Genomic DNA, 13,828 nt, shown 5'->3' with positions numbered 1-13,828 from the left:
ACGTGCGTCGTGGTGGGTACACGTCCATCCCTCCATGTCTTTTGACATGTTGCGGCGTGTGTGTGTGTATGTATACACAGGCGCACACACACACAAACGTGAATCGTACGTTCGTGTTGATTAGCGGAGACATTGTTGGAGCCGTTCGGGGTTACTACTTCTGTGCTATCACGATTCTGTCATTCTATCATCATCAGCAGCAGCAGCATTGCCCAGAACGTAATGGTACACGTGGAGTTGCACATTGCTTGCGGGTGCACACGTGTGTACTGTGCATTTCATGATTACATTGTATATAACATGCTGCCCTTAAGGGTATCCATGTGTTCAGTTATAGTGGGTACAATACCCGGGGCATGGGTATGCATGTGCCGTTTGAGCACCCGATGTGCACCGTGTGTTTTATGTAGGTTATTAGATGCTGTGTGTGCATATTTATATTCCTACTAGTGCCGTGTCTTCATGCGTTCATATATCTCACCAGTATTAGTAAGGATACTGACACTGTGCATCGAGGCCACATGGTTGTACAGTGCTTGCTGTGCCGTGTGTGTGTATATACCGTGTTGAGTATACTATTACTACTACTAAAGTATATAATACAACACCTTGGTTGCACGTGTTATATTAAAGTAATGTTCTACAACAAGTTACTATAACTGCTTCATAATCCATTGAGGCCCAATGCTTAATAACAGTACATACAAAGGTTGTTCTGTACAGTGCGCGACTGTGTCCTTGTGTGTGTGTGTGCGCGCACGTGTGGTGCACTGTTTTACCACTATTTACTTTTAGAAGTACGTGATACTTTGTGTACATTCGTCTTCATCTTGTGTTGTATAAGCCTTTAGTATCATCTTTACGTGTGTGTGTGTGGTGTCTTTGTGCTATGTAGTCTGTCCCAATCGTGTCTTAAGAGTGTCTACAGACGTACCCTGAGTGTGTACACGCCTATGTCTTTTGCAAATACCTCTGTGCTATTTGAAGTGCAGCGTGTCCAGAAGTATGCGCATGTTGTATTTGTGCGTGGGTTATGTTTGACCATACTTCACCACGCTGGTCCTCGCCTGCTTGGTTGCGGGGGGGGGAGTGGTTGGCAAAGGACTGTAAACGACTACAGTATTATATTCTGGTACTAGTGTTCATTTTGTAAGCGATACACACGCGTATACCACGCAGTGCTGGATACTGTATCCTAAAGTACATGATACTAGTCGTCGTCGTTGACAAGTACCTGTACATACCGTGCCGTAGTAACGGTGTCCACGTGTATGTACTGTGCATTGACATCACAGTGTACCAGGGTACAACCCATGTAGCATTGCACGTGCATCTCTATAACCAAATGGTGTACACGTGCATGCCATGGTGTGCATGTATTTACCCCTGCGTGGTGTACTACAGCACCAGAGGCTCTGCACGAAGATCTACTAAACACACGTGCGAGCCTCGGTATTCTTCCGTGCGCTTCGAGTTTAGTGTGCAACTCGATCCAAACCCGCGTCGTGGGTTTACAGTGATGATGCTTGCATCGTCATCATCGTCGTCGTCGTCCCATGTTTTGTGCCAAAGAGGGAGCCTCCTCCTCCTTCCCATCTCTTCATCTCCTCTTCCTCGTCGTCGTAACCACCGCGGCAATGGGCCGAGTGTGTTGCGCGCTCTCTTAAGTGTTGCACATTCACAGCTCGCACCAGGCGACCGGGTATAGTAAGCCACGGGTGTTGTGCGTTAGTAGTCACCGTGCTGCTGTTGCTGCTGCTGGCTGATGGATGATGATGATGTTGGTGGTGTTGGGTGCCCCATGTGATCGACTTTATCCCATCATCCACACACACACACGCGCGCACCCTCATTGATTACGCTCGACCAAAGCGCACGCACGTGGCGAGCTTTGAAAGTGGCAGATCATCAATGCGGGCATGGTTTCCGTTTTTTTGCGTCGTGCCTTCTTCTTACACACGGTATTCATTGTACGGCTACGTACGGTGTTGATTATGCTTCATCTGAAAGGCACAGTCGTGCGAGTTATTGCTTACGGGTCAATACTGGATCGATGCCTTGTGGTATTTTTAAAGCAATGGGCCCATCGCGTGCGTCGGCGTTTTTCAAAAGCATATCCTAACGTTAGTAGCTGCGGCAACGAACGAATGCGTTTGCTAAATGGCCTCTGCTGTGGATGTTTCAAGTAGCAGCGTGTCAATGTTTTAAATTAACTGCAGTGCGTGTTGCTTGCCAAAGACTTGTCGTGCAACTGTACACGTGGTACAGTGGCGTTGAGCACGCACACAGATCACACACACACACGTGTCTGTTGCATGTCGTCGTTTCACAGATCACACACACGTGTGTGTGTGATCTGTGAAACGACGACGCACATCATTCCCTGATACGCAAGTGACAGTGTGCACGCAAATACTGTATACGCGAGTGCGTAATTGTCCATGCAATACACATTCATTCAAACGCGCGCAGGTCATGAAACGTACATCCACATGTACACATTATAATCATCACGCAAGCGGAAATACACATTACGAACGCATTTTTACACGGCGCATCCAAATAGGATGCTAAGACCGCACACAGATAGACACGAACACATAACCTACAAATACATTCACATTGTCTACACCCCAACAACACACCTCGTCCACACACACACACAGTTGCTGTACACACAGATGACAACCCAGGCACATCTACACACACACACGATGTGTATATACACACACGATGTGTATATACACACACGATGTGTACACACACACACGATGTGTACACACACACATACGATGTGTACACACACACGATGTGTACACACACACGTGTATACCAGATTACTGCATGGTGAATACAGTGTGCATGCAGGCTGCACACACACACACAGTTGCTGTACACACAGATGACAACCCAGGCACATCTACACACACACACGATGTGTTCACACACGATGTATTCAGACACACACACGATGTGTACACACATACACGGTGTACACACACACACGTGTATACCAGATTACTGTATGCTGAATGCAGTGTGCATGCAGGCTGCACACACACACGATGTGTAAACACACACGATGTGTTCACACACACACACGTGTATACCAGATTACTGTATGCTGAATTAAGTGTGCATGCAGGCTGCACACACACACACACACACGATGTGTACACACACACGTGTATACCAGATTACTGTATGCTGAATGCAGTGTGCATGCAGGCTGCACACACACACACAAGGCAGTGCTGTGTTAGCACTGTCGTGATTGAAGCCTGGCGGAGCCCGGGCCTAGTGAGGCTGCCTGTGATGATGATGATGATGGTGTTCATGTGTGTGGCCTAGGCAAATGTACACGTGTAGACACAGGGAGAGATGTCGTGGAGACACTGGGGGTGGTGGGGGGGGAGCAAGAGTATCCACGTGTCTGCTACTCGTGTCTGTATAGGCGTGGGGAGCGGCAGTGTAGTGGTTAGCATGCTTTGCTACGAGCCTGCTAGAACCCGAAGTTCTATTCCAGCTCACAGCTACCAGCACCAGTGACGATTATCTGAACGTGGTCTGGGCCTCCCCTAGGTCGACTCGGCCTCAAATGAGTACCTGGTTGCGGTGTGTAAACATCGCCACCGGGGGAGACAAAGGCGGCCGGGCGTGGTGCTGGCCACCCACCCCGCTAGTGTGCCACGGTGCCGGTCTTCGTAGCTGCTCGCTAACAGCACTTGCCCCTACAGTCTCTGTTACAGGCTATACGGGGGATCTTTGTCGCTGTATGTACAGTGCTGTGAGTGTGGCTATGTGTGTATCAGTGTTTGTTTCTAGCTACATTATGCATGCACGGGTGTGTGTGTGTGTACGTGCAGTCCATATATAGTATGTGTGTAGGATGTCACAGTATATGTGCGTTGTGTGTATTTTGCGCTGCATGTGTGTGTTTGTGTGTGTGTGTGCAGTAGGTCTCCTGTGTTATTACTGTGTAGACTTGTGGGCCTGGTTGTGTGCGGGCATTGTGTTCAGTGAGTCTGAGTCTACACACACACATACACATCGCGCATACACGTGTATATGTTCGTATTGTGTTATGTAATACACTGTGATATTATATTTGGGTGCTTTGTTTAAACTACAAACGCCTTTCCATGCCTCCCAACGTTGTGTTATGTACGGCCGGTCCGTGAATAGAGGCTCACATATTACTCCCCAAGCAGTCTTTATAAAGAATGTGCTAAATATGTGCTATGTACGTGTGTGTGTGTATTAATGCATAGAGAATAGGGGAATACATTGTGTTTGTGCGGTGCGTCCTGTGAACTCAAGTGCCTTTGTAGCTATGTGCTATGTATGTGTATGGTACTGTCTTTATCATGTGCATTTGACTGCGTTTTTGGGGGATAAAATTGCACCACACTCTGTGATTCTACGCTGCTGTAAAGTGTGCATGGTTTGTATGACACTTGAGAAGTTGCTGAGAGTTTATCTACACCCTTGGAGTGTTTCTGCTAGAGCCGTGTGCATGCCCGAGACCCCCACTGTCAGTACTACTCAATGCGCATATTCCTAGAACTCAAGTTTGTTATTACGTTATTCCTTTATAACAACATTGTTATGTGCTTCAAGTGTGTTATTGTTGGTCCCCTGTATGGGCTGCACCGTGGATTGTCTCAAAACTTGAAGGGTTGCCCCCTAAAAAGTAACCCGTTTCCTTGAACTGAAAAGAGGCAAATGCATTGCCTTTTGTGTGCTATGAAAACTAACGCGTGCTTAAACGCACAGCACAAATTACTTATTCTCTTCAGATGGTTTCCTTGTGTCTACTTTTCAAAGTAGGAGTGTGTGTGTGTGTTACACGATTGACCCGCCGTGAAGATGAGCTTCAAGCCACGTGCATTATTTGGATGTCTCAGCTGCAGGCTATCGGCGTATGTTCCATCTTGTGAAAAGCCATCGGTGGTTGCCCTATGGAAAGGCGAACTAACCCCTGCATAAAGTATCACAGAATTTCCACCACTGGCGTGGGACTGGCACACTAGTGTGGTGGATGAGAGCCACTCCGTTGCTTCTTGGAGCTGAGAAAATGCTATGATTTTCTAGATTATACAACGAGGCATTTTTGCACACGGGGCATCACATGATGGCCTAATGAAACGTTTTGGGAACAAGGTCACTCGGTTCTTGCGTGTACTGGAATCTGTGTCAAATTTGCTTCAACATAAGTGCCGTTTAAGTCGCGCGATTGGTACACCTCGTTTGGCACGGTCAGAAGTGTGCCCATGTACACAACAGGACCTTGGGATGGTCCTCATCTGTAATAGGCAGTGCTCGGCCAATGGTGAGACGCTCCCTCATTCCTCCGACAGGAACCACAATGCACAGCTTGGAGCTCAAAATAATCCCCACACTAAATTGGTATGAAATTTTTGTTCCAAAGAAAGGCCCATTTCTATGACCATCAATAGCCAGTTGTTGAGTTAGGTGCTTTGTGTACATTTTTCGAAGTTGCCTTAGTGCTGCTCTTGGCTGTTTTGGTGCTGCTCTTGTCTGTTTTGGTGCAATATCTGAGAGGCGCTTGTGTCTGCTTTTTTGTTCACAGGCAGAGCGTCCACAACGCTCGTCGTGTAGCCTGAATCTCCCCATCCCCTGCCCGCCTCACCGCTTTTTAGCCACCTAAATCAAAGACAGAGCCCAGGGAGCGCGCCCGCGCGATCCCAGCCATGGATATAAAAGCGAAGAACCTGGATGTTACGACGTACCTCCTGGACGCCGAGGGCAACTTCATGGAGGACACGCCGAGGCCTCCGGTGCCGGGCGAGGAGGACCAGGTGGTCGTGAGCAAGGCCGCGGCCCGCGCTGGCCAGAACCAGAGCCCTTACGTGGCCAAGGGCGATGCCTTGAAGGGCGAGGCGACCACCGCTACGCCACGCAGGGCCGACTATGACCTGGGTTACGAGCCCGAGGGCAGCGCGTCGCCCACGCCGCCGTACGTGCGTTGGGGCGAGTCGCTGCACTCGCTGTTGGACGACCGCGACGGCACGCACCTCTTCCGCACCTTCCTGGAGCAGGAGGAGCTGCCCGACATGCTGGACTTCTGGTTTGCGTGCAACGGCTTCCGCAACCTGCTCGCCAACAAGATGGGCAAGGCGGCGCGCCTCATCTACAAGCGCTACGTGAGCGACACGGCCGGCGTGGTGGCGGCGCACCTGAAGGCCGCCACGCGGGCGTACGTGCGCGACTGCGTGCTGGCGCGCGGCGTGGCCGACCCCACCGTCTTTGACCAGGCCCAGCTCGAAATCCAGCAGCAGATGGAGGAGAACAGCTACCCGGCATTCCTCAAGTCCGAACTCTACCTGGAGTATGCCCGTGCTGCCGGCTGCTGTGGCGAGGCCAGCCCCGGGCAGCTGCAGCAGCAGCAGCAGCAGTTGCAGCAGCAGAAGGGCGGCGAGCAGGGTTCCGGCTCGGGCTCCGGGTCGTGCAGCGCGGGCATGCCCGTCGGATACCTTCCCACCCTCAACGAGGATGAAGAGTGGCGGGGCGCCGAGGCCGGGCTACTCCTGATGGGCGAGCCCTTCGACGCGTTGGCGCTCGCCAGCGAGCTGGGCAACAAGCTACTGCTGGCCACCTGGGAGCCCGAGAATGATGCCAAAGAGTACTAGTGAGTGTTCTCCCGCACTTGGGCCACTTGTAGCCAAAGTGAATCACGACGTTGTTGCTGTGTGTTGTCGTGCACGAGTGGCATGTATGTATGTATGTGGTTATATGGATTTCTTTTCTATATATATAACACATCTCATCCATATCCTGCCGTGGTGTAATGGTTAGCATATTGGATTTGTAATTCAGAGGTCGCCCTTTCGATCTCCTGGCATGTTAGTTGGAACAATGGGCAAGTTTCTTCAATCTTTGTCCACCCAGCAGTATAATGAGGAATTTCCACCATTAATTCGGGTCCTAAGTAGAAATTAGTCTCATCCCGTGCTAGCTTCAGCATCTTATGGTGTTAGTATTCTCCTTGTGTGTCGGCCAGGGCCTGGTCAGGGCTGCTCGCTCAAAGTGTTGACCTTGGTGTCTTAGTAATTTTTTCTTCTCATTTATAGCATGGCCAAAATAACACTGATGCTGCAGCCAACTTTCATTAAAGTATTAACATTTTTTCCTGTAATCGCCAGGTAGTGCCAGCCAAGTTTTTGCCTCTCTTTACCCCCCCCCCACTCCTCTCAACCTTTCTCCTCTAAGCGTGCCTAAAACTTGCACTAACATGCCGCAGTAGCAGAGCTCCCTCGGCTTCGGCGCAAGCATTGCGATGCGGGAACGTATTTCAAAGTGTAAAAAAAAAAAACCCCACAGTTTTCCTGCCTCGCAAAAAAAGCGCTCGAAAGGATAGTGCACAACTTGGCTGTTGAACAAAGATTCCCACAAAACCAGAATACAAAGAGAGCCAAGAGAGAAATCGTAATGTTTCAGTCTGCATAGTTCTCCTTCGCTCCCTAAGATTGTTTGCAACAGGCCAGCACCATTTGAGAGTAGCACTTATTGCTTGTTTATGCCTGCCTTTTGGGGAATATCAGCTTTCGTCCCCACGTGGGAGCCTGTAATTCTGCGAGCGCTGTAACTCGCTGCTGGTTGATGCCGCACCATACTTTGTTGGAGCAGTGTGAACCAGGAAAGCCAGGGGGGAGTTTGAGACCAAGGTTAGGGAAGTGTAGTGGCATAAAAATAGCTCCTTTTTAAGTTCCAACGTTGTATTCTTGAATTACGCTCCTTTCAACCTGGAATTTGGAGACGTTAAAACAGCGGGGGCTCCTGGAGTTAATTTTTCCTTTTCAAAAGTGAAAAAAATAGCATGTGATATGTGGCAGTGCACAGCTCTGCAGCAGTTTTCAGATGTGAGATTAAAATCTCGTGCTTTATATTATAGGGGGGTCCAAATATCATCACGGTCCGCTGGTCATAATAGCGGCGCTAGAGTAATTTTTTTGTTTTTGATTAGGATCTGGAGAACTTTGCAATGACGCAATGGAAATGCTCGCCTCTTAACTAATACCGTACAAATTTTAGCGCTACATCTGCTTCTCGTAAGGGAATTGAATTTGCCACCCCTCAAGGGCCCGTTTTTGTCCCCGAAGCCTCAAAACGGGTGGTGTGTGCCTTGGTTTCTTAAACTCCGTGCATCCACAGAGCATCCCAAAGCATGGCAGTCCCTGACACGCAAGAGATGTCATCTTATCACTCTTATCTTTTCTGGCAGCAAGCCTTTCCCCCCCTCCCCCCCTCTCTGTTTTTGATTTATGATGGTGCCTTTAATTTTGTGAATATTCTAGTCTACCAGCATGGCTCTCGTGAAAGGGAATGCGAGAGTAATTCATTTTTAAAGCCCTGCTTTTACCACGCTCGGGTTGTGTTGCTTTGCATTCACTGCGGCTGCTGTGGGCTGGCTGCGCAATGAAAGGCGGTAAACAAAACTAAAAGGATAAAAAGCACGCACCCATGCGGTCACTTTTTTTTTTCTGGGGAGGTTCAGGGTCCTTGGGGTGGGGTGGCGGCCGTCATATAAATCGGCGTCGGGAGTCGAAGGAGGTTGGCAAATCACTACCTCATGCAAGATTCAGGCGTGACTACCTTTTGAAAGTAATCATGGTGATAGCCTTTAACCCAGGGAGCCTCGCTTGAGTCTTGAGACCTTTTTTTCCCTCGGGAGTCTTGCATTGGGATGTTTGACCCAATTCCTTTCCGTGCGTTTTTTAGTGTAGCCTATGGGATAAAAGCAGAGTAACCAGAGAAAACATGTGTATGTGAGGTGATAACACTCAAATGTCCGTGTAGAAATGTCAAAAACTCATTTGCTCTAATGCCAAATCCAAGCTGCCTCTCAGTTTCGCAGCACGCCACCTCTGCATGATCCGTCAATTCTGCCGCCAAAGCGCTGGGTTGCAGGAGCTCTCCCACGATAAACGCTGTCCACGGTTCACCTTTTTCTCTCTGTGACACTTGATGAGGTGGCTGTTATGAAAAGTGGGCAGCTGAGCTGAGAGGGCCAAACCAAAGGCCATAACGTGGCCCTGGGATGTGAGCAAAAGGGAGGGGGGGGAGGGGCTCCCCTTGAGCCAGTAGGGAGGGAGGGAGGGAGAGAGAGGAGCGTGCAAAAGGAGCAGAAATGCCATCACGACATGAAAACCAATAAAAGTGACACTGCTGCGGCGGCGGCAAGGTGGGTCCCCTTTCCAGCGACGTTCGCTCAGGCTAGGTAGGGGGGGGGTCCCCTTTGTAGATGGGCTTTCCGGAGGAAAAAAACACAACAACAATGCCTCTGCCTCTCAATGTGGGGCCTCAGCAGCTTTGCCTGCACATGCTGCTGCTGCTGCTGGATCAAGCATAACAAAAAATCAACAAGGATCAAACTGGAAATTAGTTTTTTGTGTATGTGTGCTGGTCACTCTGAACTCGTGGTGCTGTGTTTTTTTTATTTTTTTCCCGTTCCCTTCCTTTTATTTTTTTCATGGGGAGGAGGTAACCGCATTGATCTTTGGCTCCGCACGTTGGCAGAAGGGCCCGAACACGATTTGTGCTGGCGTAGGGTGGCTGACACTTCAAAAAAGGGAACGGGGAGAGACCATTCTCGCTTGATAGTGCGAGTAAATGCTAAGGTGTGCCGAGTTGGATGAGGAGCGGGGTGAGAGGCAGACAGATGCGCAGATGTGTAAGGTACCTGCGAGAGATGCTTTTATTTTGAATCCAATTAACTCCAGCAGAGTCTCTGTTTGCTCGCATTTACATTTTGAGATTGTATTTGTAAAATAGAATGTCCTGCAGACTCCAAGGCTTTTATCTCTTTGCAAGATCGTCCATTTATTTATTTACGAGTCCATAAGAAAGAAAGTGATGTAACGCCGTTAAAGATAAATATTGCATGTGCCACCACAGCCTGCGCTTGAGAATGCAGGCTTTGTACCAGTAGTCGGGGCAGTGAAGGAGACCAGTAATTCATCTTGATTTGAAGCAATGTGTGGGATATTATTGATAAAACATTGAGGATTTCAGTCTTGAAGACGGAGGTCAAGTCACAGCCGGGGTTTTAATTAGTACCATCATCAACCCTTTTTTGTGGGTTTGTAAAATGAATACCACTTCACGAGACCACACCATTTGGTGATCAACAGTTGGGACACTTTGGCTTTGAAAAATGTATTTTACCTTTTAATTTATTTTAATTTAAATGTTAATCTATTACTGATACTGAGATCTGTTTGTGTGGCTCTGCCCATTTATGCCTGTATCTTACATCTGGACTGCATTGTTTACAATAGGGTCCGGGTTTTCTCAATGACTTCAAAGGAAACTGTTTATTTAAACAAAAAAAAACGGGAGGCTTGGCCAAAATGAAAAACACATTTTTATTTCTATTCTAAACTATGCACAACGATTTCATCATGTGCTGTGGAAATGTACCACAGTGAAGAAGCAAAAAAAAAAGTCTTCCAAGGGGGCTGATGATTTGAGCAGTAAATGATATTTTCTATTGACGCTGGTAAAATGTTGTTTTGGGGAGATGCGTGCCAAGATAGCGCAGTCAGTTCCGCCAAAGCACAATGTAAATCTTTGGAGAAAACTTACACGTGGTGCATGGCAGACTTTGTACGTGACGATCCTAAAGGAACACCGCAGAGCAAGGCAAAACAAAGAGGGCCTTTGTTGTGTGCCCGCACAAACCTGGCCTGCAAGTGGACTGATAACCATCAGATTTATGGCGGTGGCTTCTCTCAGCCCCACTCCGCTAAAAGTTACAGCGTAAGCTGATTGCTGGCTTTAAAAAAAAAAAACTGATCAAAGCCCTGCGGACTCTCTCCCAAGCTTAGTGCGGTTTATGACTTTTAAGAGGGCACCGTTTTAGTTAATTGCCATGTCTTCAAATACCTTACTGTTTCCACCCCTCCCCCCTTTTATATTTAAATATATTCCCCCCCCCCCACCACCCCCCTCACCTTCCAATCCCGTAATGTGGTTACAAATTGACTTTGCAAACAGCAGGGAGCCCTCCTTTAGCCCCCTTCACCCGTGCCCCCCCCCTCCCCCCCGTGCCAAAAACGGTTGGTTCTAATTTATTGCGCAGATCAAGCGTAGAGAGGGCCGACACTACAAAAGGCCCCAGATGGCAAGTGAGGAAGGCTGGTCCTGCCCCCGGCTCGCGCGCGCGTTGTGCACCGTGGCACATGTGGGCTCACGTCCCGTGTGCGGCGTGGACAGCCCCAAATCCAGCTCCCCCAAATCCAGCTCCGGTCTTAAAAGGGGGGGGGGGGGTGGGTGGGAGGCTTTTAAGTAGCCATGGAGAGAGAGAGAGAGCTGGGGAGGAGGGGGTGATGGGGAGGGCTAGAGAGAGAGAGAGAAGAGACTGCCTTTTGACAACACAGCACACACGATCAGATTTCAAAAGTACAACCTCTTTGGCCTTGCCGTCAATAAAACAGGGGTGGGTTATTTTTTTTGATGAAGATTTCTATTTTGAAATTAAAGATGAACACAAAGACAGTTGCAATGACCCCAGCGAAATTAAAGAGCGTGTAGGTTATTTGTGTGTGTGTACGCGCGCGCACAAATTTGTAAGTGTGTTTGCAATGTCTATTGGCTTAACTCATCGCAGGATATTTCTGTTTTGAAACGTGTGAAAGAAGATGTGTTCATTTTTACATCCAAATTTGCACCTTAGGATTAGTCATTTGCACCTTTTAGGGACAGGCTTTCCGTTGAAGCGTTCACAGGCTCGCTCTTGCTCATTTGCCGATGCTTCCAATTAGTGCATTTCCTGTGAGAATTGTCCCTGCCCCGTCCCACATGTCGTCATTTGGTCAACACAACTCAATGGAAATGATGTGAAGAAACGAGTGTTGTGTGTGAATATCTCCCATGAAAACTCGGGGTTGTTAAAATTCTTCCCGCTCCCCTCGCAAAGTCAACGAATTGTCATGATTCAGATTGCCAGTGTGATTCCAAATGTTTTTTTTCTTTTTAACATTCTGGCAATGTGTAGTGACCATTATGGTAATGTAGTGATCTCTAGTACCTGGACAGGTTATACTGTGCGTGTATGTTTGGATAATGATACATTGATTCTCACAAATGCAATTTCAGGCATCGTGAGCGTAATAATCGATCTTAATCGAAGCATCGTTTCACCCCCTACTTAAAACACATGAACAAGCTTTGGTTTCATTTATAATTGTATTGGAAAAGAAAACGTTATGGGGGGGGGAATTTTGTTTCCTAGACTTTTCTCTATCAGCAGCTCTCCCGCTATATTTTTCACCTGATGACGATTGCTTGTGTTGCGATCGAAACGTCGTGATATTGTTGTAACTTTTATTATTTTATTATTTGTTCTATCTACGTGGCTTTACCGAAAGACCCAAAGAATACGAATATTTTCTCTATCCGTTACTATGTTTTTCTTCCATAAACCTGTCTTAATGTGTGCATTTTGTATGCGTGTTAAAGCAAGTGCACCTGGCCTGGCACAGGCATCATGGTGACGTAACCATCACTTAGTGGTGAATGGCGGGTATTGGTATTGGTTAAAACTAACGCACAGTGCTTTTCTGATGAATACATGTTGACTGCCTGTGACCACACGTATTAGCAGTGTAAAATGGTGCAGAAATCTAGCTCGTCCTTCTCCTAAGTTGGCTGGGCCAGAAATAAATATCCCGTCTGTCTTCTTGTGCTCTCTTTATCAACATTGGAAAAAACAAAGTTGGCTGGGCATGCGGATAGGGCTGGTCATGTAACACCCACCATATATTATACCTTTCTGGCTTTAATAGGTGCTCACTGACATGCATTAACCCCAACTTTTTACGCAACAAAGTGGTCACCGTTGCTTAAAATGCTTGTGTGTCTAATCGTGCGTGCCTGTGCGTGCTTCCCGTACCCCCGTGCTCGTCCTTTCCCAGCCCGACCTTGCAGTCCAAGCCCGTGCCGCCGTACCACGTGAACGCCGGCCACACCTGCGCGCCGGCCACGAGCGCCAACGACAGCGAGCAGAGCATATCGAGCGACGCCATGACGGACGACAGCATGTCCATGACCGACAGCAGCGTGTAAGTGAACCCACGGGACACCTGTCGCGCGTCCGCGCCACTAGCATCGCCGAGCGCACCAACGGGGGGAGAGACCCCTGACGTGGTAAATGTGTAGCTTTTGTGTCCAGCTTGGGGTGGTGACCTGGCCCGAGTGGTGGCGCGTTGGCCACACGTTGCAGAGGTTCACGGTTCGAACCCACTAGCGGCCGCCCGGGTTGACGCAGCGGTTGTGTCGACCGTAAATGCCACGCAGCCGTCTGCATTACACGGTGGAAATGTCTCGCCTTAGTTTCTTAACGGTAAAGTTTCCTCGAGTCAAACTTGTGGGGTCTAAAGTTGAAACCTTTGATATGGCAACCCTGTTGCGTGTGCGTGTACATTGCACGCACGCTCATTGCCACTTGGGTCCCGCCTCCCTCAGTGCGTGAGTTATGTCCTTTTGAAGATTATATATTGAATGCTTTGCCAACATATTTGAACCCACTCTCTAATTAGCTTCAACTTATTTAATCATGGATGATACATGTGCAGACGGCCTGTGTTTCCGGCACTCGCTTTGCCGGGTCGTTTTGAGCGCCGCAGTTTTGACCGTGGTGCCACAGCGGATATTGCCGTTGCCCTTGTCAGCAATGTCGCGCGTTCTTCAAAATGAATGAATATATAGACCACGGCAGGCAACAAGCACTTTGTGGATTCACTAAGTAAAATTTTGCCAGACGCGCGCAGGTATCAAATCTTTGACTGCGAAGGAAACTGTCCTA

At 48.5% G+C, this 13,828-nt stretch overlaps 1 protein-coding gene across 2 annotated transcripts in view; it reads left to right on the top strand.

The window, feature by feature from the left end:
• The window catches only part of LOC116949690 (axin-1), a 93,190-nt gene that overhangs the window by 26,898 nt on the left and 52,464 nt on the right, over positions 1–13,828 (top strand). For both annotated transcript variants that reach the window (XM_076072336.1, XM_032967274.2), the window contains exons 3-4: positions 5,594–6,652; positions 12,939–13,085. In XM_076072336.1, coding sequence (XP_075928451.1) covers positions 5,715–6,652; positions 12,939–13,085 — 1,085 coding nt within the window. In that variant the 5' untranslated portion in view covers positions 5,594–5,714. The remainder of the gene's footprint in view (positions 1–5,593; positions 6,653–12,938; positions 13,086–13,828) is intronic.

Source organism: Petromyzon marinus, chromosome 37 (genome assembly GCF_048934315.1).
Source record: "Petromyzon marinus isolate PM22_M1 ecotype Great Lakes invasive population chromosome 37, UKy_Petmar_22M1.pri1.0, whole genome shotgun sequence".
NCBI classification, from domain to species: domain Eukaryota; kingdom Metazoa; phylum Chordata; class Hyperoartia; order Petromyzontiformes; family Petromyzontidae; genus Petromyzon; species Petromyzon marinus.
The sequence above is the reverse complement of the archived record's forward strand: the minus strand, read 5'-3'. Positions and strand labels throughout refer to the sequence as shown.